Source organism: Barbus barbus (assembly GCF_936440315.1).
Source record: "Barbus barbus genome assembly, chromosome: 2".
In the NCBI taxonomy this organism is placed as follows: domain Eukaryota; kingdom Metazoa; phylum Chordata; class Actinopteri; order Cypriniformes; family Cyprinidae; genus Barbus; species Barbus barbus.
Window position 1 is genome coordinate 36,018,339 of NC_136730.1, and position 24,286 is coordinate 36,042,624.

At 34.2% G+C, this 24,286-nt stretch overlaps 3 protein-coding genes across 3 annotated transcripts in view; 2 read left to right on the forward strand and 1 right to left on the reverse strand.

Annotated features, from left to right (window-relative positions):
- The first annotated feature begins 1,333 nt into the window (after nt 1-1,333).
- Nucleotides 1,334-13,968, forward strand: etnppl (ethanolamine-phosphate phospho-lyase). The gene is made up of 13 exons (XM_079441646.1): nt 1,334-1,518; nt 1,826-1,944; nt 2,741-2,900; nt 3,470-3,544; nt 3,986-4,079; nt 6,566-6,682; nt 7,668-7,750; nt 8,281-8,506; nt 8,679-8,833; nt 9,167-9,256; nt 12,714-12,844; nt 12,923-12,993; nt 13,080-13,968. The coding sequence occupies exons 1-13, from the start codon at nt 1,460-1,462 to the stop codon at nt 13,215-13,217; spliced, it is 1,518 nt and encodes a 505-aa protein (XP_079297772.1). The 5' UTR covers nt 1,334-1,459; the 3' UTR covers nt 13,218-13,968.
- Nucleotides 13,969-15,210: 1,242 nt separating this feature from the next.
- Nucleotides 15,211-19,858, reverse strand: ostc (oligosaccharyltransferase complex subunit). Its single transcript, XM_079441660.1, has 4 exons — nt 19,450-19,858; nt 18,940-19,033; nt 18,546-18,743; nt 15,211-15,671 (listed from the first exon to the last, which is right to left on the reverse strand). Exons 1-4 carry the CDS (start codon nt 19,586-19,588, stop codon nt 15,653-15,655), a joined length of 450 nt encoding a protein of 149 aa, XP_079297786.1. The 5' UTR covers nt 19,589-19,858; the 3' UTR covers nt 15,211-15,652.
- LOC306885226 (HAUS augmin-like complex subunit 6) overlaps nt 18,920-24,286 on the forward strand; it is a 31,068-nt gene continuing 25,701 nt past the window's right edge. The window contains exon 1 of the mRNA XM_079441627.1: nt 18,920-19,079. The gene's annotated coding sequence lies outside the window, so the exon portion shown is untranslated. The remainder of the gene's footprint in view (nt 19,080-24,286) is intronic.

Here is a 24,286-nt window from a genome sequence, read left to right on the forward strand (position 1 = left end):
TACTATTTACATTAATATTTTTAAGAGCTTCTTGCACTTTATTAGAATAAATTGACTAATATTCAAATCCCTTGTGTTATTAAAGTTTGTGGTCAGTGGTTTTTGAAATAAGTCTCATGTTCACCAAGAAAACTGCATTTATTTGATCATAAATAAAAACAGTAATGTTGTGAAATATTATTACAATTTAACTGTTTTCTATGTGAATATAATGTAAAGATGTAATTTATTCTTGTTTTCGCTAAGTATGATTTCTGAAGGATCATGTGAGACCGGAGACTGGCGTAATGATGCTGAAAATTCAGCTTTGATCACTTTTTAAAACATATTGAAATAGAAAATAGCTATTAAAAATGGTAATTTCACAATATTACTATTTTCTGTATTTTAATTAAATGAATGCAGCTGTGGTGAGCATAAAATATTTCTTTCAAACACATGACAAATCTGACTCTAACTTTTGAATGGTAGTGTATGTTTGAGGTATTACTTACCAGTCATATGGCTCATGATGTCTAAAGATGTTCCTCAACAGGAGATACGCTCCAACTGCACGGCCATAAGTGTGGAAGAATCTAGGAACATAAACTATCTGTCACAGATCCAACGATATTTATTATAGAATGCCAGGTTTATTATATATAAACTATAGCAGAGGTTAAATTCAGAAAAGAAAAATAATAATTTACAGAATATACAAAAAAAATAAAAATTAAAAATAAATAACAGAATGTACATTTTTACATTTACTTATTTAGTAATGATCTTACAGTGATACTTAATGTACTTATGTTTGGACATTAAAATAACTAACAAGCAAAAGTTAATTCTGCAAAAGAAAAAAAAAAAGAAGTTGCATTGTGATATAGACGAAATATATTGTGAAATTTGAATATAAAGTTATTTAATAAGCTTTCTCAGATGATCCCCAGACAGCAACATAGGTTTGGCCCAGATCTGGCCCACATCTGCCCCGTGTGAAATCCATGCGAGCCAGATGTTGGCCGGATCTGGGCCGACACTGCTTGCTGTCTGGGTCAGATCACATGTGTTTTCATTATCTCTGTCAGCAGATCCCTTCAGAAATTTTTAAAATCAGGAATTTCTCCTGTGTCGTAGAGGGTTTTTTGTCCTGACACTTCTGAAATCACATAACAAGTGGTATCAATATGTTTTTAAGAACCGACTTGATTTAGCCTAAAAAACGACGTCTAAATGACGTCTGGTGCTGGGTGGGTTTTAAAGCGCTAAATATTTTTTTCGGGGTCTGTCCTGCCCACAACAGCCACCTCCTCCCTTCGGGCCCATCTCTCTCTCTTTCTCTCTCTCTCACACACATGCACATATATTAATGGAGTGGATAGCTCTCTCTCTCTCTCTCTCTTGCGCACACATCTCCTCTTCTCTTTCTATCTCCAGTAACAGTCACACGCGTTTGTGAGCACCTACAGGCGCAGAAATGGCAACGGAAGATTTAGATAAGCAGAAAACTATCGATCTCCGAAAGAAACATGTTGGGTAAGGAGACAGTTATTACATACGAACTAATGTCTACTGTTAAGTGGCGATTTTGATGTTAAAAACACCAGAACACCCTGAATGAATAACTGAGGAAATTTGAGATGAGCTGTCTGTGTATTGCAGCTAACAGAACTTGGTTACTTAGGCTAACTGAATGTTGGCTGGAGAAAGTTTACACGTTACCTGTCATGATGAAAAAAAGGATCTGAAAACAAGTTTTCTGTTGTTGTTTTTTTTTTCGTTTAGATTTATGGCATTTTTTAAAATTATGTTTTCTTCTCTTTGCATTTCCCTCCATATATAGTCCGTCCTGCAAAGTGTTCTTCAGTCATGACCCTATCAAGATTGTGAAGGCAAGAGGACAGTACATGTACAACGAAAAAGATGAGAAATACCTGGATTGCATAAATAACGTTGCACATGGTATGCCATTTTAAGGAGAAATTGTAGTTGTCAAAAAAAAAGATATATAAGATCTGTGAACAAAATCACTCACGTAAAACACAATGTACACCAGTTGTGGAATGTATCTCAGTTAACTGTTGATGATATCTATTGATGTCATAGACCTTTTGAATTACATTTTTCATATTTTTTAAGTGCACTATTGTGTATTATTATAAAATTTGAAACAGAACCACCACAAAATCTATTGCATAACCAGTTTCAGGAAAACGCAAAAACTACTGAATAACAAAATCACAGACAATTCATGAAGCACTGTTGAAAAACTTGTCCCACAGTAATTACTAGAATTCCTCTACTTAGTAGCCCTACCTTAAAAAGACAATTTTACACATTCCACTGCATGTTCAGCATTTTTTACAGGGAATGTTGGGCATTCTATCCTCTGGCAATCAACAGCAAGTCACAGATGTTAATGTTAGAACAATATATACGGTATTCATCATGACCTGCAAAATATTTACTTTGTAGCTACTTTAAATGCCTGAATGAAATTGTGAGTAAAGAGTAAAAAAAAATTTCCTTAGAAATGTAAATGAGTAAAAGTTAAAAGTATTCTGTTACAATAATTTGAGCAATTTTTCCCAATCAAATAATTAACTACTTTGCGCTTTTTTTGTTGCCATTGCTGCTTTGACGATGTATGGGATTAAAGATTCCCATGATGCATTAATTCTGAATAAGGACTCTGAAGATAAAGGAAAAATATTTTTCTTAATTATTCTTAATTTTTTTCTTCTGTGTTGTCCTCCAGTGGGCCATTGCCATCCAGATGTGGTTGAAGCAGGAGCAAAGCAAATGGAGCTTCTCAACACCAACTCTCGCTTCCTACATGACAATCTGGTCCTATATGCTCAACGTCTCCAAGCCACTCTTCCTGAAAAGCTCTCTGTGTGCTACTTTGTCAACTCAGGGTAGGCCTTATACCACCTGTTTGGCCTAAAGAAATGCTCAATCACCCCATTGAGCAGATAGGCAGTTACTGCATTTTTGTAAACAGAAGAACCACATATTTTGTGTACTTCTCTGGTCATATAGACTAGCATGCAGCCCAGATGTTGTAATTACTGATTGTTGGCTGAACAGCTTAATGCTTATTGCTGGCTAGGTACCCTAGTAAAAAGTAATATATTTAAAATACATTTATTTCACAACAAGTATAGTTCAAATCTATTTATCTTTATAGATGTATAGTTTATATTTAATTGGACTTCAGCACTACTTCCTCACAATTAAAGTGCATTAAGTACAAAATTAGTTTAGCTGACTTTAAGCATACCAGTTTAGTATACCAAAAGTACAATTGCAGGGTATTTTATTAAGTACATAAATATGAAAATGTAGTTGTAGCATAAAAAATTATTTATTTTTCACTAGGGTAGCACTTTTTGTTTTCATTGTTGAAGGCAGCCACTTGATAACCAAGTCAGTATGGCACATGGTGATTCAAACCCAGGATCGACTATTCTGTTTTGACATCTAGGTCTGAGGCAAATGATCTGGCCCTGAGGTTGGCCTGGCAGTACACTGGCCACAAAGACATCATCACACTAGAGAAGTAAGTCAACAGCACACTGTCTGTGCCTCCTCTTTCTCTGCACTGGGTTCTAAACAGTAACCAATTTCTTAGAAGCGTGAAGCTCACAGCTTAAATATTAACTTAATCTTACATCTTGTATCTAGACATAGTGTGCAGAAAACTCACCTTGTTTTGCTTATGGATATGCATAGTCAGCATCTGCCTTGGTATGCAAAATCTTGCTGTGCAAAAGAATGCATCACCTGGTCTTTGGGTTTCATTTAAATGAATGTCATATCCCTTAAAAAAATAGGCATGTGAAGTATTGCTGCTGCTTTTTCTTTTCTTTTCTTGCGCCACAGTTTACACTGATAAGCAAAAGAATCATTAGAAGATTAGATAACTAAACCTTCTTAAACATAGTGGAACTTTGTTCTGTTGATTCTTGCAAATTTTTCAATCAGTGTGCTTCCCCTGCAGTGCCTACCATGGTCATGTGTCATCGCTCATTGATATCAGTCCATATAAGTTTCATCAGATGTCTGGTGCAGAGCCAAGCCAACATGTGCACGTGGTGAGTGTTGCAACATGAGATGTTTGACATATTGGACTTGGCATAAGGTCACATGCACAAAGTGCTCAGACACTATTCTTGAAGTCAAAAACTGTTCAGAGGTGGCCAACTAATATTGTACAGCCCAACTTCTAATGTCTCTTTATGTTTTTCAGTATTTATTTGATCAACAATACAGCAAAACAGTAATATTATGAAATATTATTACAATTTAAAACAGCGGTGTTTTCTTCGTGAAATGTAATTTATTCCCGTGATAGCAATTTGCTGAAGTCATTAGTCCAGACTTAAGTGTCACATTATCTTTTAGAAACTTTAGAAATAATTTCAATATGCTCATTTGGTGCTCAAGTAACATTTCTTGTTTCTTAACTTCTGTGCTGCTATCATATATATGCAATGACTTTAATACAATTCTTCCATGGGCATGCATTTAATTTCTTAAAAAATTTGAAAAACAAAAATTCTTAAAGAAAAACCTTTGACCTTTTAAACCTTTGACATTTTAATGATTCACCTAAAAAATGAATATGCTGTCATTATTTACCCACCCTCATGTAATTCCAAACCTGTATGATGTTTTTTTTTTTGTTTTTTTTTTATATTAAACATAAAAATATTTATATTTTGAAGAATGCTGGTAATCAAAAGTTGATGGTCCCCATTGATTCCATAGTATTTATTTTCCTACTATGGGAGTCAATAGGGACCAACAACTGTGTGGTTCTTCAAAATTCTTGAAAATATTTTCTTTTGTGTTCAACATCAGAAAGTAACTTACAGGTTTGGAACGACATGAGTAAATGATGACAGAATTTTTTAATTTTCATTAAACAATTCCTTTAATTTGAGGTCACAGTTTCATGGTATTTGTTAACAAATTACTTTGAAAAATGTTTTTATAACTTGAATGCATGTTAACCATTAGTTTGGAATCCTTAGACTGAAACCTGGATGTTTGGATGAATGTAGGGTGTGTCTGTGTGTGTGTGTGTGTGTGTGTGTGTGTGTGTGTGTGTGTGTGTGTGTGTGTGTGTGTAAACTAGCCTCTCAGTCATCACCCCATTGTACTCTGACTGTGGTGATCAGTCAGTATTGTGTTACGAGTTAGTGAGCCATATCAGCATACGTAACCACTTAGCATGTATTTTTTATGAAAAGTGTCTTTAAAGACACTTGGTCTTTCTTTTCTCTAATGTTGACATTATGCTACATGCTTAAAGTGAACTACAGTACAATCCAGGGGCCTTGTGATCTGAATGTAATCCTTGCTACGGCACTGAAATACCATTCCACAAATAGTGATAAGACTACCCATAACAGTTTTTTTGTTTACAGGCAGCATTTATATTTAGAAACTACACCTATAAATAAATTGTCCATTTAAAATGATTTGTAACACTTTATAATAACTGCACACTATGAAGCATTAGTAAATAGTCAATTTGTTCTTATAAAGCATTGTTCCAACATTAATAGGCATTAGTAAACAGTTTATAAATACAGCTATAAATGTTTTGTTCTTGAGCATATCTATAATGTTTAATAATTGTATTTTCATACTTTATTGATGATCAATTTATCATTTCGAAATTGTGTTATTTACAAACCAGTTATTTTGGATTTGTCCGTGGTTCATAAGATCATTTACAAAGTGTAAGTAAATGATTAATAAACTATTTAAATGTACATTTATGCATATTATTTAGACGGCTGATAATAGTTGCTCAGTGTGTTCATAAACGCTTTATTAACACATATTCCTGCTTTAATTCATGATTAAGTCAGGAAGGAATAAAACATTTAGTAATTGCCAGACATTTATTTTTGTGAGCTCATCTAAAGTGAGGACTGTTTATACCTTGCAAAGCATTTACAAAGGAGATTTAAAGAATCATTTATCTTCCAAACAGAAAAGTTCAACAAACACAACACAGAGGGATACAGAAGACAGAAATATGTTTTCAAGATTAAAAAAATGAAACTGTACAACTGTACACTTGATAAAAAATTTAATTTCATTAAAAATTTGAAAATTGCAATTTCATAAAAAAATCAAGTGTACAGTTTCATTTTATTTATTTATTTATTTTTTTGCATCTTGAAATAAATATTTCTGAGTTCTGTATCCCTCCATGTTGTGTTTGTTTATTTTTCTGTTAGGAAGATAACTGAGCCTTTAAATCTCCTTTGTAATAGATATGCTTATAAATCAAGAACAAGGCAATTATAGCTGTATTTATAAACAGCTTACTAATGACTATTAATGTTGGGACAATGCTTTATAAAGGATGAACTGACTATTTACTAATGCTTACCTAATGATTCATAGCGTGCAGTTATTATAAAGTGTTACCCAGTAAGTATTCATTACATTACAAAATCTGCAGAATAAAAGAGTTGTTTAAATTTGGCAGCATAGTGAAAAGATTTATTTCTGCACTGTAAATTTTGATTAACTATTCATAAATGTGATAATTCCTTAGGCTCTCAGTCCAGACATTTATAGAGGCAAATACTGTGAGGACCACCCTGACCCTGCCACTGCCTATGCTGAAAATGTCAAAGATATAATCGAGCAGGCCCATAAAAAGGGACGTAAGGTAAGTGAAGTTATTTAACATCCACAGTAATCAGCATTCTTCACTGACTGTACTTTTAATGGACTTTGGTCCATTATTTAAAGCCTTTCTTTTTAAAATATTTGCAGTGATATCACATAATTGACATCATTTGGTCTTAAGGCAAGACACCAGACATCATTGTAGTTCCCCAGCTGATTGATTACATTACCAATTGCAAACTTTTTTTTGTGTATTACAAGTTTTCTGAAATGTTTAAATACAGAAATAAGGCAGTATATAATTAAGTGCACTACATCTGAACACTGGATAAAGTCACTTTGTTTTTTACACAGGGAATATTGGATATCTTTTTTTTTTTTTCAATCCATACATCTGATCAGAAAAAATACTGTCAATTGTTTAATGTTTGTAGGAATGCTTTCGTAAATGTTTTCAATCGTTTTGTTATAAAAAGTCAAATAACCCAAAATCTCAAAACGGACCAGAACATGTAGTGTCTTGCCTTAAATTCATTGACAGGATCTTTCAGTTCTCTGGTTTCTTGTGTGATCTTTTAAATTCTCCATCAATTAATTTAAACTGTATCCTTTCCTTTTCCCTCCCCGCATTTCCTCTGCTCTCCACCTGTTGCTTTTTCTCTTCTCTCCAGGTTGAGCTAAGACGGGAATTACGCTTGCCTCCTCGAGGCCCAAAGGGAGCCCCTTAACCCTCTGTTGCAGGAAAAAATAATTGGTCTTTACACATGAGAATTAACATGAATCTGTGAGGATTGATGAATAAACTGCCCAAACACCATGGCAGCTTTGTCAAAATGATATGATGTATTTGTATTTCGTTTTCCTCTTGAGGTTCTCTGTGAACTTTCTATGCTTTCTTCAGCTCTTGTTTTCTGCTTATGGCAGTGGTGTCATAGTCATCTAAAGCAGCTTTTAAAAAGCATGCTTCATCCTTGCATGTATAACCACTAGGCTACAAAGAACTCATGGGATCTTTTTTTGTGTAGATTGCCGCTTTTATTGCTGAGTCACTGCAAAGTTGCGGAGGGCAGGTCATTCCTCCAGTGGGCTACTTCCAGAAAGTGGCACAGTATGTACTACTAAGTGCTTGGTTAAAGCATTTTAGTTACATCAGGGGTTCCCAAACTTGTTCCTGGAGCCTACCCAACACTCCACATTTTGTATGTCTCAGAACGTGTTTCAGAACCCCTGATAAACATGATTGCTGCTCCTACCTTCATTCAATTTTTTTAAACTTAAAAAAAATTACTTAAACTTAAAGTTTCTGTCAGATTCGGCCACAAATTCAGGACACATTCATATTAAATTTGCTTATTTATTGATTTCATTCATTTTATTACCTAAATCTAATTTTAATTTGACGGATGCAACAGACAAAAAAATCTTTTAATGCACCAAAAATAGTAGTCTTAAATCGCTTGCCTAATATGAATATATTATTTTATCTATAATTGTATGCCCATTTATAAACACCTTGGATCCAAGTGTGCATTTGTCAAACTATTGAAATGTCTTAAAATGCATGTATAATGTGAAATAATTTTCTGAAATATGCATGTATTCAAATTTGTTTATACCACAACTTTGGCTGTACCACAGGCATGTGAGAAATGCTGGAGGCATTTTCATTGCTGATGAGGTCCAGGTGGGCTTTGGCAGGGTGGGCACCCACTTCTGGGGCTTCCAGCTACAGGGAGAAGATTTTGTACCAGATATTGTTACAATGGGAAAACCTATTGGAAATGGCCATCCAATGTCATGCGTGATCACCACCAGAGAGGTTGCCGAAAGCTTCATGTCATCTGGAATGGAGTACTTCAACACGGTGAGGAGAAAAAAATACCAAAAAAACTGTGATAAATACAGATTAAGACTGAAACAACAACAATCTATTTAAAAAAGAAAACTATCTGCATTTTAACAGAGGTGTGAGCAACAGATGCGGACCCTAGATTAGAAATTTTTACGATGCTGAAGAATGTCTTTGTGTCCTCTAGTTTGGCGGTAACCCAGTATCATGTGCTATTGGACTGGCGGTGCTGGATGTAATTGAGAAGGAAAATCTCCAAGGCAATGCCCTGCACGTCGGAGGTTACCTGACTCAGCTTTTGGATGATCTGAAGAAAAGACACCCTTTAGTGGGTGACGTGAGGTTGGTTAACCCGTCTTAACTTCTTAAATAATAAAATCAGTTGGATGATTATACAAGGTTAGACCCTAAAAGCTATTGTTTATTTTTGCATACACCAACAAAATTTGCTGTGTGAATTAAGGCCATGTGAGTGATAATGTACCACGGTGGAACCTTGAACCTGTGTTTGCATAAGTTAAAGTTACCTGGCCTCTTTATGTTGCAAGTTGTGTAAATAATTTCCCAGGGGTTATTTGCGACAATAATATGCGTGTAATAGTGCTGATGAAAGTATGCCTAGAACACACATTGCCAGGAGGTTCAAAGCTGAAGGTCATATATTTTGTTTTCTAGGGGCCGTGGCCTGTTTATTGGGTTGGACCTGGTAAGAAACCGGGATAAGAGGACACCTGCCACAGCTGAAGCTCTGGATGTTATTTACAGGTCAGAGCAAGTCATGCCATAAAAGAGGAATTTCTGACAGGAATTTTTTTGCAAAGGTTAACAGGTTTATTAGCATACCATAGAATATATTTAGTCACTTTTAACTTTGTAAAATGTTTGTTACATATTTTCCTTATGTTTATTACCCTAGCCACAAAATAAAGCACATTAAAAAAAGAAATATATAAAGACCTGCACGGAAAGGTGTCAACTTAGAATGGACCGAAAAAAAATTATAATTATATATATGTATGCATATATGTGTGTGTGTGTGTGTGTGTGTGTGTGTGTACACACACACATATATATACACATACACACGCGCTGCAAATAGATAAAACACCTGCAAACAAAGAAAGCAACTTCCTCAATTTTACAACACACACGCTGCAAATGCTCACAACAAAACCAAACAAAGAAACGCACTGCAAATAAAATTTATTTGGTTGTGTTGTGAGCGTTTGCAGTGTGTTTCTTTATTTGTTTGTGTTGTGAGCATTTGCACCACCTGGGGCCCGTTACAATAAGGAGGTTCAACCAACTCTGAGTTTAAACTTGAACTCAGAGTTGACTTACTCTGAGATGGGAAACTCTGAGTTTTCGGTTAAAGAACAGCTGAATTGTGTTAGTTTACTCAACTCTGAGTAGGTCGACTCTGAGTTAAGCGCGTGCTCCATGACTATGAAAAGTCATGATCAGCGGAGCGCTGAAATTACGATTCACCATGGCAACAGCTCCCACCAAAAAGACGTCAGCGCGCACATCCGTCAGTGTGTAACTTTAATTCTTAATAACTGTCAATAACTTAATAACTATTATAACATCAGAGGTGAAAACTGTAAATTATTGAACTAATATTTATTTTAATGGTATTCCATGGCCAAAAAACGGTAAAAAGACAAAAAAGAAACAAGAAAGTGTCAGCAGCTAAAAAATGAAGTATAAAAACTATTAAATCCAGTTAAAGCTTTAAACATAAAAGGTTCATGGGTGTGGGCTAAATGACTTTACAAACATTTGACATTAAATATCATTCAAAGCCTATTTCAATGCGATGCAGATTTTTCCACATAGTCTAACACTCTTTTCACATAATTAAATATTCTCTAATCCAACCTGTTACATATCTTAATTAGAGTAATAATATTAACTACTGATTTGTCGACAGCAAGCACCAGCACCATTGACAGATGAAGAGGAGATGGTCGAGTATTGAAAGATTTCTAAAAATCCAAAAGTATAAAGAATAACTTTTGCTTTTGTATTAGGAAATAAAGATGACCAAAAATAATTTTGAATAATTTGTTTATTTAACAGCTGTGGTGGTGGTTACGGCTCGTACTATGCCTTCTAACATCCTTCCATTCCATAAAGTAATTAGTTTCATTTTCAGAAGGGGCGATGGTGGGGGTATGCTTGTCATCAATGCATCCAACCACACTGGAAATCCTGAAGGAAATTCTGATTATTGGGTTACTTCCAGAGGTCACAGAAAGATGTTATCAAGTGAACGTCATTTATCAGATTAGCCTCATTTAAACCGATTTCTACACCAATGACCTACAGTCCTGTGAAACCCCTCTTTGACGGATTTGTGCCCAGGAAAAAAATTCTCAGAAAGAGTGTGAGAGAGATGCACGCTTTCCTTAAAATCTGCATACAGTGGACTTATAATGTGCTCTAATGTTTTAAAGTGCATTTTTCTTATTTTGCTAATTATTTTCCAATGGGGTAAATTAAAAAATATTCTTGTTTCTGTTTGCATTAAGATTATTTTTCTTACCCTATGGCAGACAATTTTACTTGTTTTATGTAAAATGCACTTAAAAGTAAAATCCCCCCAGGAAACAAGACTAAATATAGACCATTTTTTCATATATACAATGCATATTAAGAATTTTTTGATATTTGTACTTGAAATAAGACAAAAGTAAAAAGCAACTCAAGAAAAGCAATTTTGCAGCGTGAATGATTTAATAAGGTATTTAGACTTCGCTAACACTTTAATAAGGGGGAGGAGACCGAAAGAAACTCCGGGTTAGCTCCCGACCTGGTTAGGTTCACAGAGTAAGTTACCATGGTAACTGACTCTGAACATAAGTTACCTCTCTTTCAGAAACAGGCTTGACTTACCCTGCTTTCTCGGGTTTGATAAACCTCCCATTTTGAAACAGAAACCCCAGAGTTTCCCTCTTTTCAGGGTTAACATACTCAAGAGTTTTCACTTAACCTCCTTTCTTAAACGGACCCCAGCTGTCAAACTGATGAAGATGCTTTCTTGATTTGCTGGTGCTTTTTCTATTTGCATGTGTTTTCTGAAGTTGCAGCACGTTGAGCTCTCTCGGCCACCGTACTATATAACCATTGGTATTTCATTAAAAAGAAGACCATGTTCTTGTTCTTTCTGAGAAGTGGTTCTATTTCATTTTAACAAAGGCATTTTGTGTGTCACCACAGTTAAATTGCAGTCTATCATGATAAAAAAAAAACAATATTAAACCTACATAATGATTTTGGAAATTTTAGAGAAATGCTTAATAAATGCACTGTAACTAAACCCATTAGATTTTAGCCGACTAAAATTACTGTAGATTTAGTCCACTAAAACTAGACTAAAAACAATTCAGATGACTAAAATATGACTAAAATTAAATGGCATTTTAGTCAAAAAACTATGACTAAAACAATCAAAATTTGCTGTCAAAATTAACACTGATATATATACACATTCTGTCTGATCTTCCATTTACTTACCACCAGAGGTCACTCCATCACATTGACCTTCACACCACACAGACTGTTACATTTTACCCAGGACTGCATTTCCCCTCATTCATTGCACTAAGTACACACAGCTGTCTAGATCACACGCACACACCTGAGAACCATCTCACAATCACACACCCTTTATAAACCATGGACTTCTTTTCACAGATCGCCGTGTATTGTTCTGCGTATAGCACTCCCCTAGTGTTAGCTGCCTTACAGAGTCATTCTGTGTTTGTTTAGTCTCATGTAATGTTCTGCGTTTATCACTCACCTAGTGATCGCTGCTTTACTGAGTCTAGTGTCCAGTTCTAGTTAGTCTCGTCATTCCGTGTTGCCTTGTTTCCCGTCTTCTGATTCCTGCCTGTGTATCTTGGATTTACCCTTAAAATAGGCATATTTTATTCAAGATATTAAATGAATGAGGCATGTATTAATGACATCAACATAATTAAGACCAAACTGAACGTGTTTATGGTGCACGTCGGCAATGTGGTCTCGGCCAGGGCGGGGCGTGGTGGAGGTGGGGCTTGGATAGACGATATTATCAGATACCGCAATATTTTTCCGGCGATTATCGTTAAGATATTTTTGACATATCGCCCAGCCCTAATATATATATATATATTTTTTTTTTTTTATCATATAAGTGTATGTATGTGTATATATAATTTTTTTTTTTTTTTTTAAGACTAAAAGAGCAGCGGATACTGCTCAGTGCTGATGGCCCACACCGCAATATTCTGAAGTTCAAGCCTCCCATGTGCTTCTCCAGAGAGGATGCTGAATTCGTCGTGGAGAAGATTGACCAAATTCTGACAGGTATTTCTGGTAACTCGAAGCTTAGTTTAATGCGTTCACATACCTCATGGCAATTTGTGTTTTCTTCTTTTTTCTTAGACTTAGAAAAGACTTTGGGCCTCCAAATGTCTGAAGCTGTAATCTCAGAGAATGGACACACTAAGAGAAAGGTAATCTTGCAGGTTATGTAAAAGCTTCAAGAATCAAAGGAAATCAGACAACTAAGATATTTTGTTCTTTACATTTTGGTCCCAAGGAACCCAGTGATGAAAATGGCCTCATTTATCCTTCAAATGGCAGCAGCCACAAGAACACTGGCACACTACCTCATGACAAAAAGAAACAAGAAGAGACTAAAAACCTAATGAAACATCAGGAGACAGACTGTTTTTAACTACAGACTATTTAATTATCTGTAATCTTTCTCCATGTTTTAATGGATCTAAAAATACACTGTATAAGGGTTGTTTTGCCATATACTGTATTTTAGTGGTGCCAGACAGAACTGTATCAGTGTTTTTGGTTTATGAGTTTTGAAAAAATAAGTCCCAGTAAAATAAAACTTTCCAATATTATCATTAAGAACAGTTTTACCTGTTCAAATCGCTATGTTTACATGGCATTATCTGTGTTGTGGCCATTGAATTGAGAGACATATTTTTAGTGCTGGGCGGTTTTGAGGTAATGGTTTGCATGCATGCATGCTAAATTAGGCACTTTAAGTGCTCCATCAACACTGCTTGTTTTGCAACAGCCTGCTCAACTGCATGCATACCTGAGCAAATGCTCACTCAGCAGGTTCTGCTGATGTCTGCCATAGTAAAACAGCTGGAAAATTATTCCTGTCTGATGGTAATGGAAAACACTCCCTAGATAAAATAAATGGCAACATGGTAGGGGAGGGGGGAAAGAAAATTTCAGTGTAGTCGCAAATAAATAAAGAAGCCACAGTATGTTGAAAAGAATTGGAGGCCAAAAAATAAAGGTTTGCTAGAAGTTTTGATAGACCTGATATTGTGCGACTTCTAGTTAAGGGTTCCAAGTCATCTTTTATTTCCCCAAGCAAATTAAAAATAACATGGCTTGGCAAACGATATGTTTGGATAATGTGTTCTTCTGGCATTCAAAATAAATTAATACGTGTGAAAAAAAAAATCCTCTCCCTTCTACCACGTGCTCTGTGCCTCCTCCTAGCAACAATAATTGCAGTCATTTCTAAGAACAAATTAGTTTAAGACATGCTTTTTTGGGACGTTAAATCATTGGTCTCGAACTCAACTCCTGGAGGGCCCCAGCTCTGCACAGTTTAGCGCCAACCCTAATCAAACACACCTGATCAAGCTAATCAAGGTCTTCAGGATTACTAGAAACTTCCAAGCAGGTGTGATTTAGAGCTGGTTGGAGCTAAACTCTGCAGAGCTGTGGCCCTACGGGAATTGAGTTTGAGACCACTGCGTTAAATAATGGCGCAAATGCCAGTAATTTGATGAGCGTAAACATTAGTAAAACGTGTTGCGTGATTTATTTGAATACTTTCCTCCCATAACTTTTGTGTTAAGTGATGAAAGGGAAACTCCTACAAATGCATATTCAATAAGGTCAGGTGCAAACATAACTTTGTCCACGGCTTTTAAGTGCTAATTCGTCACTGCGCGTCTTTAATAAAACCTGACAGTACTATTTTAATGCCAAAAGACGGTTTGCGCTGCCGCAAGCTGTTAGTAAAACTGGCCCATAGTGTTGTAAAAATGTAAGTTTATATAGCTTTATTTTTATTTTAAAAACTTTATTTTAAAATCTACTTCTAAATGTCTGTTCAGTAGTTCCTATAATATGATAATAAAAATTTTGGTGCTTCTAATTAAGTGATAAAAAGCAGTTGCAAAAGTTGTACAAGATAAATATCACCACTACTCATCTTTGTACCAAGAAAGCGTGCAACACTTTTTTTTTTTTTTTAATCAAATTATATGTACTAATAGGCCCAATCTAATTATTATATTAATATTTAACTTACATTGGAAAGGTTTATATGACCTCTCGCGAGATCACAGCAAAAATTTCACAATGTATTCCAAAACATGATGCATATGGGCTCGAATGACACGATGGGATCGAATAGCACTCTGGAGCGGTAGTGTGGATTCAGTGTGCATTAAGGGCACTGCTCTTTGGCATTTTTAAGACCTGGGACAGTTTTGCGCACTTACTTCCTGTTGCGCACATGCGCTCTCAAGTGCCCAAGACCGCAAGTGTGGGTATTTGGAAAAGGCAAATATATAACCCTCATATTATTATGGTAAGATACAATTTGTTTTCAATACCTTGTAAAATGCTTTGCACTGCAAACATAACATTCAAGACATTAAATCTACAGTATTCTATCAATTTAAGAGGATTTTATTGTAAATAATTATTATTTTAAAGTATTAAGTTTAAAATAATCAAACAAAACATTTGAATTTAAGTATTTATTTATTATAGAAATAAAACTGCACATCAAGCAGCCACATTATGAACAGTCTACAAAATAACAGTTATAAGGAGATATGCAAAATGGATTATATCAATATAATATTGACCATCCTGTGAACTTTTTTTTACAAGGAAATGTTTTATCAACGATGATAAAAAGTAAATTTAGCACATTTTCATGAACAATTAAGGTAAGAGTCCTACTAGACAATTTTATATGTAAAAAAAAAAAAAAAGAGGGAAATTCTGCCAGTGGAAATAATTGATCAGACTTTGAATGAGACTGTAGTCCTTGGCACTGAAACATGGTTTTCTGTATGTTCTCTTGCATCTCTGCCTGTAGCATTTGCAGCTTTAACCCATAAGATAACCACTGCAAGACAAACACATTCAGATCATCATTAGAAATGGAGAGTTCAAAGTTAAGACAAGAGAGACTGTGGTCTAAACTATAATATGATGACATATGTATACAGTAGGGATGCACGATATTGGAATTCTGCCGATATTCGATATGCCGATATTTTTCAACTCATTTTGGCCGATATCAATGCCGATACGATATATTTCCTTTTGTTTGGAAACAACAAGTCTCTCCTGTGCAGAAATTATAAGCAAAATATTATTAATTTTGGTTAGTTTTTAACAAGAACTTATTAGAATTAAATTTAAAAAAATAAAGGTTTTAAAGTATAAATAAAGTACATTGAAGCTTTGAAAATAAATATAAATCAACTATATCAATCGCTGCATTTTTTCCCCCAGAAAGATGCAGTGTTAACCCTAATATTTTATTTTAAGATTTAACATTTTTAGATGGTCTAAAACAAAAGAGTTGTAAAAATTCTGAAAATCTTTTAGAGCTCATGATTTGTTTAAAAAATAAAACGTTACACATTAATGAATAAATCAGTATATATAAAATTATTTAATTTACAAGTGTCATGTTTGCTTCAAGAATGAGCCACATTGCTGACGTGATCTAATCGCTAGCACACCCTGAGCACATGCGAGTTAACCCCTTCCCCTTATCGGCAAGACATATTGGCATAATTTTGCATGTCAGGCCGATATTTACATTTAAAGTCATTATCGGCCGATTTCGATATCAGTCCGATAATATCGTGCATCGCTAGTATACAGCTTTAAAGAAACAGAGCTAAACCATTGCTGTTATGTCTCTGGAATACACTGAGAATAATAATAATAATTATTATTATTATAGGGTTGTTGACGTGGCATGGCATTTTCACTGTACCACAAGATAAATATGAATATAATTAATAGTCGTTATTTAAAATGCAGTAAATGGTTAAACATTTCTTTGTCCTACATGGACCTGTTGTTATAAAAGCTGCAGTGTTATGATTTTTTTTTTTTTTTTTTGAGCCAAATCTCAAAAGCCAAGTCTCAAGCATGGTTCAATAAATTCACTTTTTAATTACATAACTTAACGAAAAAAAAAAAAAGCATAAAAATGTTAATAAATAACTCCATCATAATTGTACAAGTGTCTATTTTAGTAAATTGTTATTTTTTTCATCCATGGATTTCTGAAAATGTAGGAACTTGGTACATTTTGTCTCTGAAAACCATATCCTCTGGTGCGTACCATATCCTGATTTTAAATAGGCCAATTCCAGAGAAAACTTAATTAGTTGAAGGACCCATTCGTGGCCGTGTTACTGAAGCCCCCTGTGAAGCCCATGACATGTGCACAAGGAAAAGTTGTGTCTCAGAATTGTTCAAATATAAAAAAAATTTGGAGCCACTACAAAAGTGTTACATTTTGTTGTCCTTTAGTGTGACACCCCTAAATTATATTTTTAATTAAAAACTGTATCTTGCTAACCGCTAATGACAGGTTAGCTTGGAATAGCAAGGTCATTAATTGACAGAAAAATGCTGAAACCTCCTATGGTGTGACAGAAAATGTCCTTCGGTGTGACGCCTGTACTGTCACACCACAGAACATAGATGTCACGCCAGAGGACAAGGTCTCTTTAAAAATCATTTTAAATTATTAAATAAGATTTGTTGAACTCCTTTTTATTCTTTTTGATCATTTTCAGTGTTCTTAAATGCAATAATTGCATTAATTAAACTATTTTCTGATGCAATTACAGAAAACTTGTACTGTTATAAAGTGTCATGAAAATAGGTATAAAATATGATACTTTTGAGACCAAAATAACTGAGGTAAAGAAATTAATGGAAGAAAGAGGACACAAAAATATAGACAGAAAATTAACAGGGATCCACCAGAAGGGAGGAGATCCTAAGAGAGTGATGCAGAAAGTAAATAGAATAAAAATGATGCCTTATAAAGAGTAGCCATATAGTTAAAAAAATAATAATAATAAATATATATACACATCTTAATGATTATAATTTGAATATCAATCATATTTAGCTGTGCCACACATGCAGTGGGGGGCTAGAAGAGATTCAGTAACATACTGATTGACTAAGAGACTGAATTTTGTTGATAAATTATTTTTTGTTTTGTTTAAAATGCATGTTGATATTGTTTGCATCAAAATTAAACTTTCCTTCTCCTTTGACATGTTCAAAATTATATAGAAATAATTTAATAACTACCATTTCTGTTCTTTAGTATGACGTAATGTCCTATGGTGTGACACAAAAGAACCACAGATTTGTTTTAATCTCATATTATCTTTAAAAAAAAAAAAACAGTTAAGTATTGCAGTAGGGAAGATACAAATAGCACTCCACTTAAAATGGTATAATTTTGTAATAATAATTTTTGTAAATAATGAACAAATGACAGCAAAGTTTGTCTTGAAATTGTCCAACAAGTCATGGGGGAAAAAATGTTAATTATAATTTCATATTAAATAAATAGCGCTATATGAAAATAAGTGTCTAACAATGCAGATAAAATCTCTCTTATGCTATTTATGTATTAAGAGTTTTATATCACACCACAGGACAAATTTATGGTACGGTAAAACAAAAATGTAAAAAAAAAAAAATGCAATGAAAGAATTGATGAAGTTAGTGACCCTTTATATTTTCTCAAAGATCAGACTTCACACTACATAAATATGCATTTCTTTTTCAAAAAAGGTATTTTACAAAAAAAAACAACGACAACATTTTTTACTCCCTATTTGTCAACTACCCAATAATAATAATAATAATGAGTAGTGTGTCCAAACCTCGGTCTGGTAGTGTGTAATACAATATACAAATAAATAATGTTTAAAGTTTAGTGACTTACGGTAGTTTCATTCTCATGAAGACTCTGGCCATAAAAAAGCTCAGCAGCACACTGACAAAGCCAATGAAGAGCAGAAGGAAACGGTTGAGCTTGGGAATGTTGGGCGCATTAGAGCGATCCAGAATTATGAAGCCAAGGCCTCCCATGGTGAAGAGAAAGCTGGAGGCCAACCCCTCCATAATGTACTGCCCATTCACTCTTTAAAAGAGAATACAATCACTCAGCACTACACTTTCATGTTACAGTTTGGAGACGTTGATTCAATAACTGGGATTTTATATCATTGTTTCAATTATTGTTTACTTTACAAGTGAAACGGCAAGATGCCTCAAGTACATCTAAAGCGCCACCAGCTGTCCGATTTTATGATGACCAGTCGTATCAAAACATTTACCTGTACGCCAGAAAAGCCACTGGCCTCTGATGGCCGTGTTCATCCGTCATTGATCCGACACTTGGAGGTTCAACGATCACATCATATATGATGCCTGAAGGGATTAAAAGATTACAGCAGTGCTACTGATCACAGTACCGGTCAGTCATTCAGAGACAGAGTTATGTCACACTTAAAAGCATTTATCTAGCTATTTACATCAGAAAATAATAATAAGCTTCCGTTTCATTCTTACTCGTGTAATATGTAGACAGGAGCGCGATGCGGTGTGCAATATAATTAGAGATTTATTGCTGATAACAGCACTGTCACAGAGAGCAGGCTAACTCCAAGATTATATAACAAAACACGAAAGCATGCGTATTGATATTAAATTAAAATATAATACACAAAGAATCTACGGGAAATTTTCACTAGTAGGTAAAAGATTATGCAGAAGCGCGTGCACACACAACAGGATAAGGGTTAGCTGAATGCTAGTTTAGCCTGAGATAGCTTTAAAATTCTTACCACCGGTAATGAGAAAATATGAAACAATCACGACGGCATATACAGTCATTGCAGAAGGCATATGTAGCCATGACGGTTTTTTAAGTTTGATGTTGGGACATTCTAGTACAGTAAACGGTAGGCTGAAGAGAGTCTCCATGGTTTAATTGAGTCCTACTCCTGTGGCTGGTCGGCTAATGCACACGTCACATTAGCTGTAGAGCGACGTGTACAGGAAGAGGATGGAGAGAGCTCCGATTATGGCTACGTTCCAGTTCTTGTTTTCTTTTATCCCCTCTTTATTCTCGCAAACTTCCCTCCGTCTCGTTTACTCGGATGTAGGTCATTGATTATATTGCATGAGTGCCCACTACTGGCGGAACCCTTGCTAAACTTAAACGTCCTAAGAGCCTTCTGAAGAATTCGCTATGAGTTTTTCTCCTTACGAATGTTTAGCATTATATATGTATATATAGGTATACTTGCGCTGTTATAAATGTACATAATAATAATAAAATAATTTATATATATATAATTTTTTTATTAACTAGAACAAGTTGCATGCATATAAAAAACATACATGATGTAAACAATTATACACTAGAGGGGCTGTTTACTAATACAGATTTATACAAAAATATTAAAGCGTTTACAAACTTTGAACATTTTAATTGCCTTTTGTTTCATTGAAAATTGCATAGTATCAATATAATGCTCCATTTCCTTCATAAAAGAAAAAAAAAAATTTTTTTTTTGCTGGAGAACTTACATTTGTGAATATGAAATTTTGCATATAAAAGAATAAGATTTATCATGTAAACGTGATTGTGCTTTTCTCTGCTACTCTCTAAGATACCAAATAATACATATTTACAAAACAAAATGACTGTCAATGTTTTGTGCAATAAAATCACAGACATTTTGCCAAACTGTTTTTACAAAAGGGCAATGCCAAAACAAATGTACCACAGTTTCGTGGCAACTGACACAAAAAGAGCAACTAAAATCAATATCAGATTTAAATTTTACCAAAATAATATTTGGCTGGGAAAATAATTTATAAATGATAGAGGTGGGGATAAAATAAACGCGATCTGCAATGACGTCATAGTCGTGTTGCACTGTGGTCTATGGAGCGTCCTGAAGTGAGCATATAAAGCAGACTCGCTCCCTCGGTCAAAATCGAGGGGTCTAGGGTATGCACATATAAACTTACCTTAATAATAATAATAATAATAATAAAACAATTTCAAAACAAAGTTGAAAGCTGGATATTGTTACCCAAAAACTTGTTAATAATAAGGACAACTCCAAAAAAAAAAAAAAAAAAATCACAATGAAATCCTTTTACAATGTAATATTGCTAGGGAGGGTAATAATTATAAATGAGTTTGAAATAAATGTATTTTATTTCTTTTTAAATATTTATGAGGTATTTTATGCCATATCTCACCATCAACAGAACTATTTCATAAAGTTATAATATGAGTTCTAGAGACCTTTGAAAAAGAGCCCGAACATGTCGATTATTATGTTTAATAGAGGGGAAAAAAACAATTCGACCCACAGTAGACTCGTCGGGATCCAACGACAGCAGAGAAGATTGTATGGAGCGATTTTTGTGCCAATATTTATCAAACAAATCAAGTGTTTTGCAAACAAACACAATCTGCTTTGTAAAGAAAAACTCGACTTTCAAACAAAAGCAAAGTGATTTTCAAATACAAAACTCTTTGAGAGAAAATGCAGAGGTATGGACAAATATATGTATTGTGTGTTACAACTGTGAGACTCATTTGCCTTTTTATGAGGAAACTTGGCTTGATTTTCTCACAAATGCGACAGGCTGATTTTCTCACACCCGTGCGGGCAGATTTTCTCACATGTGCAATTGAGCAACGTTCTTTTCCAAAACAGCAGATGGCGCTGTTGGTCAATTTACGCTAGTCTCCCGAGACCCGAAACACCTCTTTACCTTTTCAGACAAATATGAGTGGGGAACAGGTGAGTTTCTGTCTTACTAGATCTATAATTAACCATTTAGATGTTTTCACAAAGCAACCCTACTACAGTGTCAGTGAAATTCACAACAAGTGCTGTAAAGCTGTTAACATGATTGATTAGTTCAAAAATCAGAGGTAACATGGCTAAACATTTAACTAGGCTGTCTTTCCCTATAAAAACTGATCTATTCTCTGTACCTCTTATCCTCTGTTGGATCGCGGGATATAGAATATACATATATATATATATATATATATATATATTGATACAATTGTTCAACATTCAAAACGATGCAAATGTATAATAGATAGCAACAATATTGTGTACCAAAAATGAAAGCTTAGACAATTTAATTTAGTATCAGATATAGTAATATCACCCAAGAGGTCATTAATTATTAATAAAAAAATGAAAACAAATCACATTATTTAGTGCAATATCTAAAACTTTTTTTTTAAATGATGTAACTGTGCAATCATTTGTCTAAAATTACATATTTTTTAGCTTAGCAAAATTATTAATATTTATTTTCTGGTGTCACTCTTGTCCTGTCAATTGGGGAGAAGGATCAAGTGATAGGATCACGCTGATATAATATAAATTCAGCATTTTAATAAACAGTGGTTTAATAAACAGCGTGCTACACGGGTGAAGACACACTCTGGACAGCGAGGACTCTTCTAGGAGTGACTCAGATGACCAACGTTTGCATTTTAAAGAGCCACTAATATAATTCCTGACGGTAGCCTTTTATTCTTAAATTCATGAGTTAAAATGTTGCTCGGCCATATATAAAAAGATACATAATTTTAGTTGAATTTTTCCAAACAGGCTATTGTCAGACTAAAATCTGCTGGTATATTGGTTGAAATAAGAAATATCTCCTTACAGGCCACTTTTAGTTTTAAATGTTGTACAAGGCATGTATATTACTATATATAAACATAAATATGATAAACTATGATATCCCTTATGAAAATTAAAGTTGGTTTTACTATTGTAAAAGTGTGGTAACCATGTTTTTTTGCAGGTTACCATTTCAATATAGCCAGCTTTACTACAAATACCATGGTATTCATTTAGTAAAACCATGGCTAATTTTCATAAGGGATATTAATGTTTAGATTATATTTTGGTACATTTACATAGCTGAATCACAATAAAGCTCACCTGAACTTAAACTAGTTTGATTATAGTAGCCTATTTGTATAATTAGATTAGCCTACTCCTTTCAGTAGGTTGTCTATGTGTAGTTTTATACTGGTTTAAACTTTTACTGCAGAGGTAGCCTACAACATTTCTCTCCACTGCTATGTTTCAACATATATAGCAGAAAGACAATAAATCTTACTTGACCTAACGTAAAAATAAAATTCAAAATGCTTTCATTTTTGGTACACAATATTGTCGCTATCCACTATACATTTGCATTTTAGTATTACAATATATTGTGACACGATATATTGTTATACCCCTGCATTGTTTTGAATGTTGAACAATTGTATCAATATATATGTATATTCTATATCCCGCGATCCAACAGAGGATAAGAGGTATGGAGAATGGATCAGTTTTTATAGGGAAAGACAGCCTAGTTAAATGTTTAGCCATGTCACCTCTCAATCATGTTAACAACTTTACAGCACTTGTTGTGAATTTCACTGACACTGTAGTAGGGTTGCTTTGTGAAAACATCTAAATGGTTAATTATAGATCTAGTAAGACAGAAACTCACCTGTTCCCCACTCATATTTGTCTGAAAAGGTAAAGAGGTGTTTCAGGTCTCGGGAGACTAGCGTAAATTGACCAACAGCGCCATCTGCTGTTTTGGAAAAGAAATATGCTCAATTGCACTCATGTGAGAAAATCTGCCCGCACTCGTGTGAGAAAATCAGCCTGTCGCATTTGTGAGAAAATCAAGCCAAGTTTCCTCATAAAAAGGCAAATGAGTCTCACAGTTGTAACACACAAAATTAGGGCTGGGTATCGTTCAAATATTTTCGATATCGATACCGATACCTTGAGTTCGATACCGGTTCCTGAACGATACTTTTTTCTATACCAGTTTTATGAAATCAGTTTTAATAAGATTACATTATCTCAAAAAACATTTTTTTTTAGCTTGTTGATATTTATACAGACTCAAAGCCTCATCTCCTGAGCCACTGCAAAGGAACAAAATATATCCATTTTAATAAAGTTCAAATAGTTTTCATTTTACACATCTGTTAGGCTACGTTTACATTAGTGCGTGTTCATTTTAAAACACATAGCTCAGACAGAATCATCATTTCTAGGTTGTTAAAGACTTCAAGAAATTTAAAATCTTCATCCACTTTCATAAGTGGGTGTTTTATTTTCTTTCACCATATGTTTTATTGTTTTTAAATTCTGGTGTAGTATGTCTAATTATTTGAATGCATAAAAACAACTTAGTTTATTTAAATTTATACTTAAAATAGCCTTATGAAATGTTTTATTTTTCCTCAGAAATTCTGTGTTCTGTATCTGGTTTTCAAATGAAGACATAAAACATTAATTTATCTTTAAATTATTGAAAATCAAAGTGTATTTATTTTGGCAAACAAAGGGGGGTTTAAAATTAAAACATGGAATAACTGTTGTGTGATCATTACAAAAAAAAAAAAAAGTTTTAATAATTTTAATAGTAGCAGTATGTACTGTCTGCTGAACAATATTAATATATTTCTGTTAAACCAAACTTTTATTTTGACGGGTTGCCTGGAATACCGTTACAGTTCTGTGTGTATATGATATGACTAGTTTTACTCGAATCAAACAGTAAAATGCTCATGAAGTGACTTTCAGAGCAGGTCTGGAGATGTTGTTCATG

Coding starts and splice junctions, on each gene's coding strand:
- etnppl (XM_079441646.1), top strand. CDS start 1,460: ATGGCAACGGAAGATTTAGATAAGCAGAAAACTATCGATCTCCGAAAG. Junction 1,519..1,825: donor CTCCGAAAGAAACATGTTGG/GTAAGGAGACAG, acceptor CTCCATATATAG/TCCGTCCTGCAAAGTGTTCT. Junction 9,257..12,713: donor GCTCTGGATGTTATTTACAG/GTCAGAGCAAGT, acceptor TTTTTTTTTAAG/ACTAAAAGAGCAGCGGATAC.
- ostc (XM_079441660.1), bottom strand. CDS start 19,588: ATGGAGACTCTCTTCAGCCTACCGTTTACTGTACTAGAATGTCCCAAC. Junction 19,034..19,449: donor ATATTTTCTCATTACCGGTG/GTAAGAATTTTA, acceptor TAATCCCTTCAG/GCATCATATATGATGTGATC. Junction 18,744..18,939: donor GTGGCTTTTCTGGCGTACAG/GTAAATGTTTTG, acceptor TCTCTTTTAAAG/AGTGAATGGGCAGTACATTA.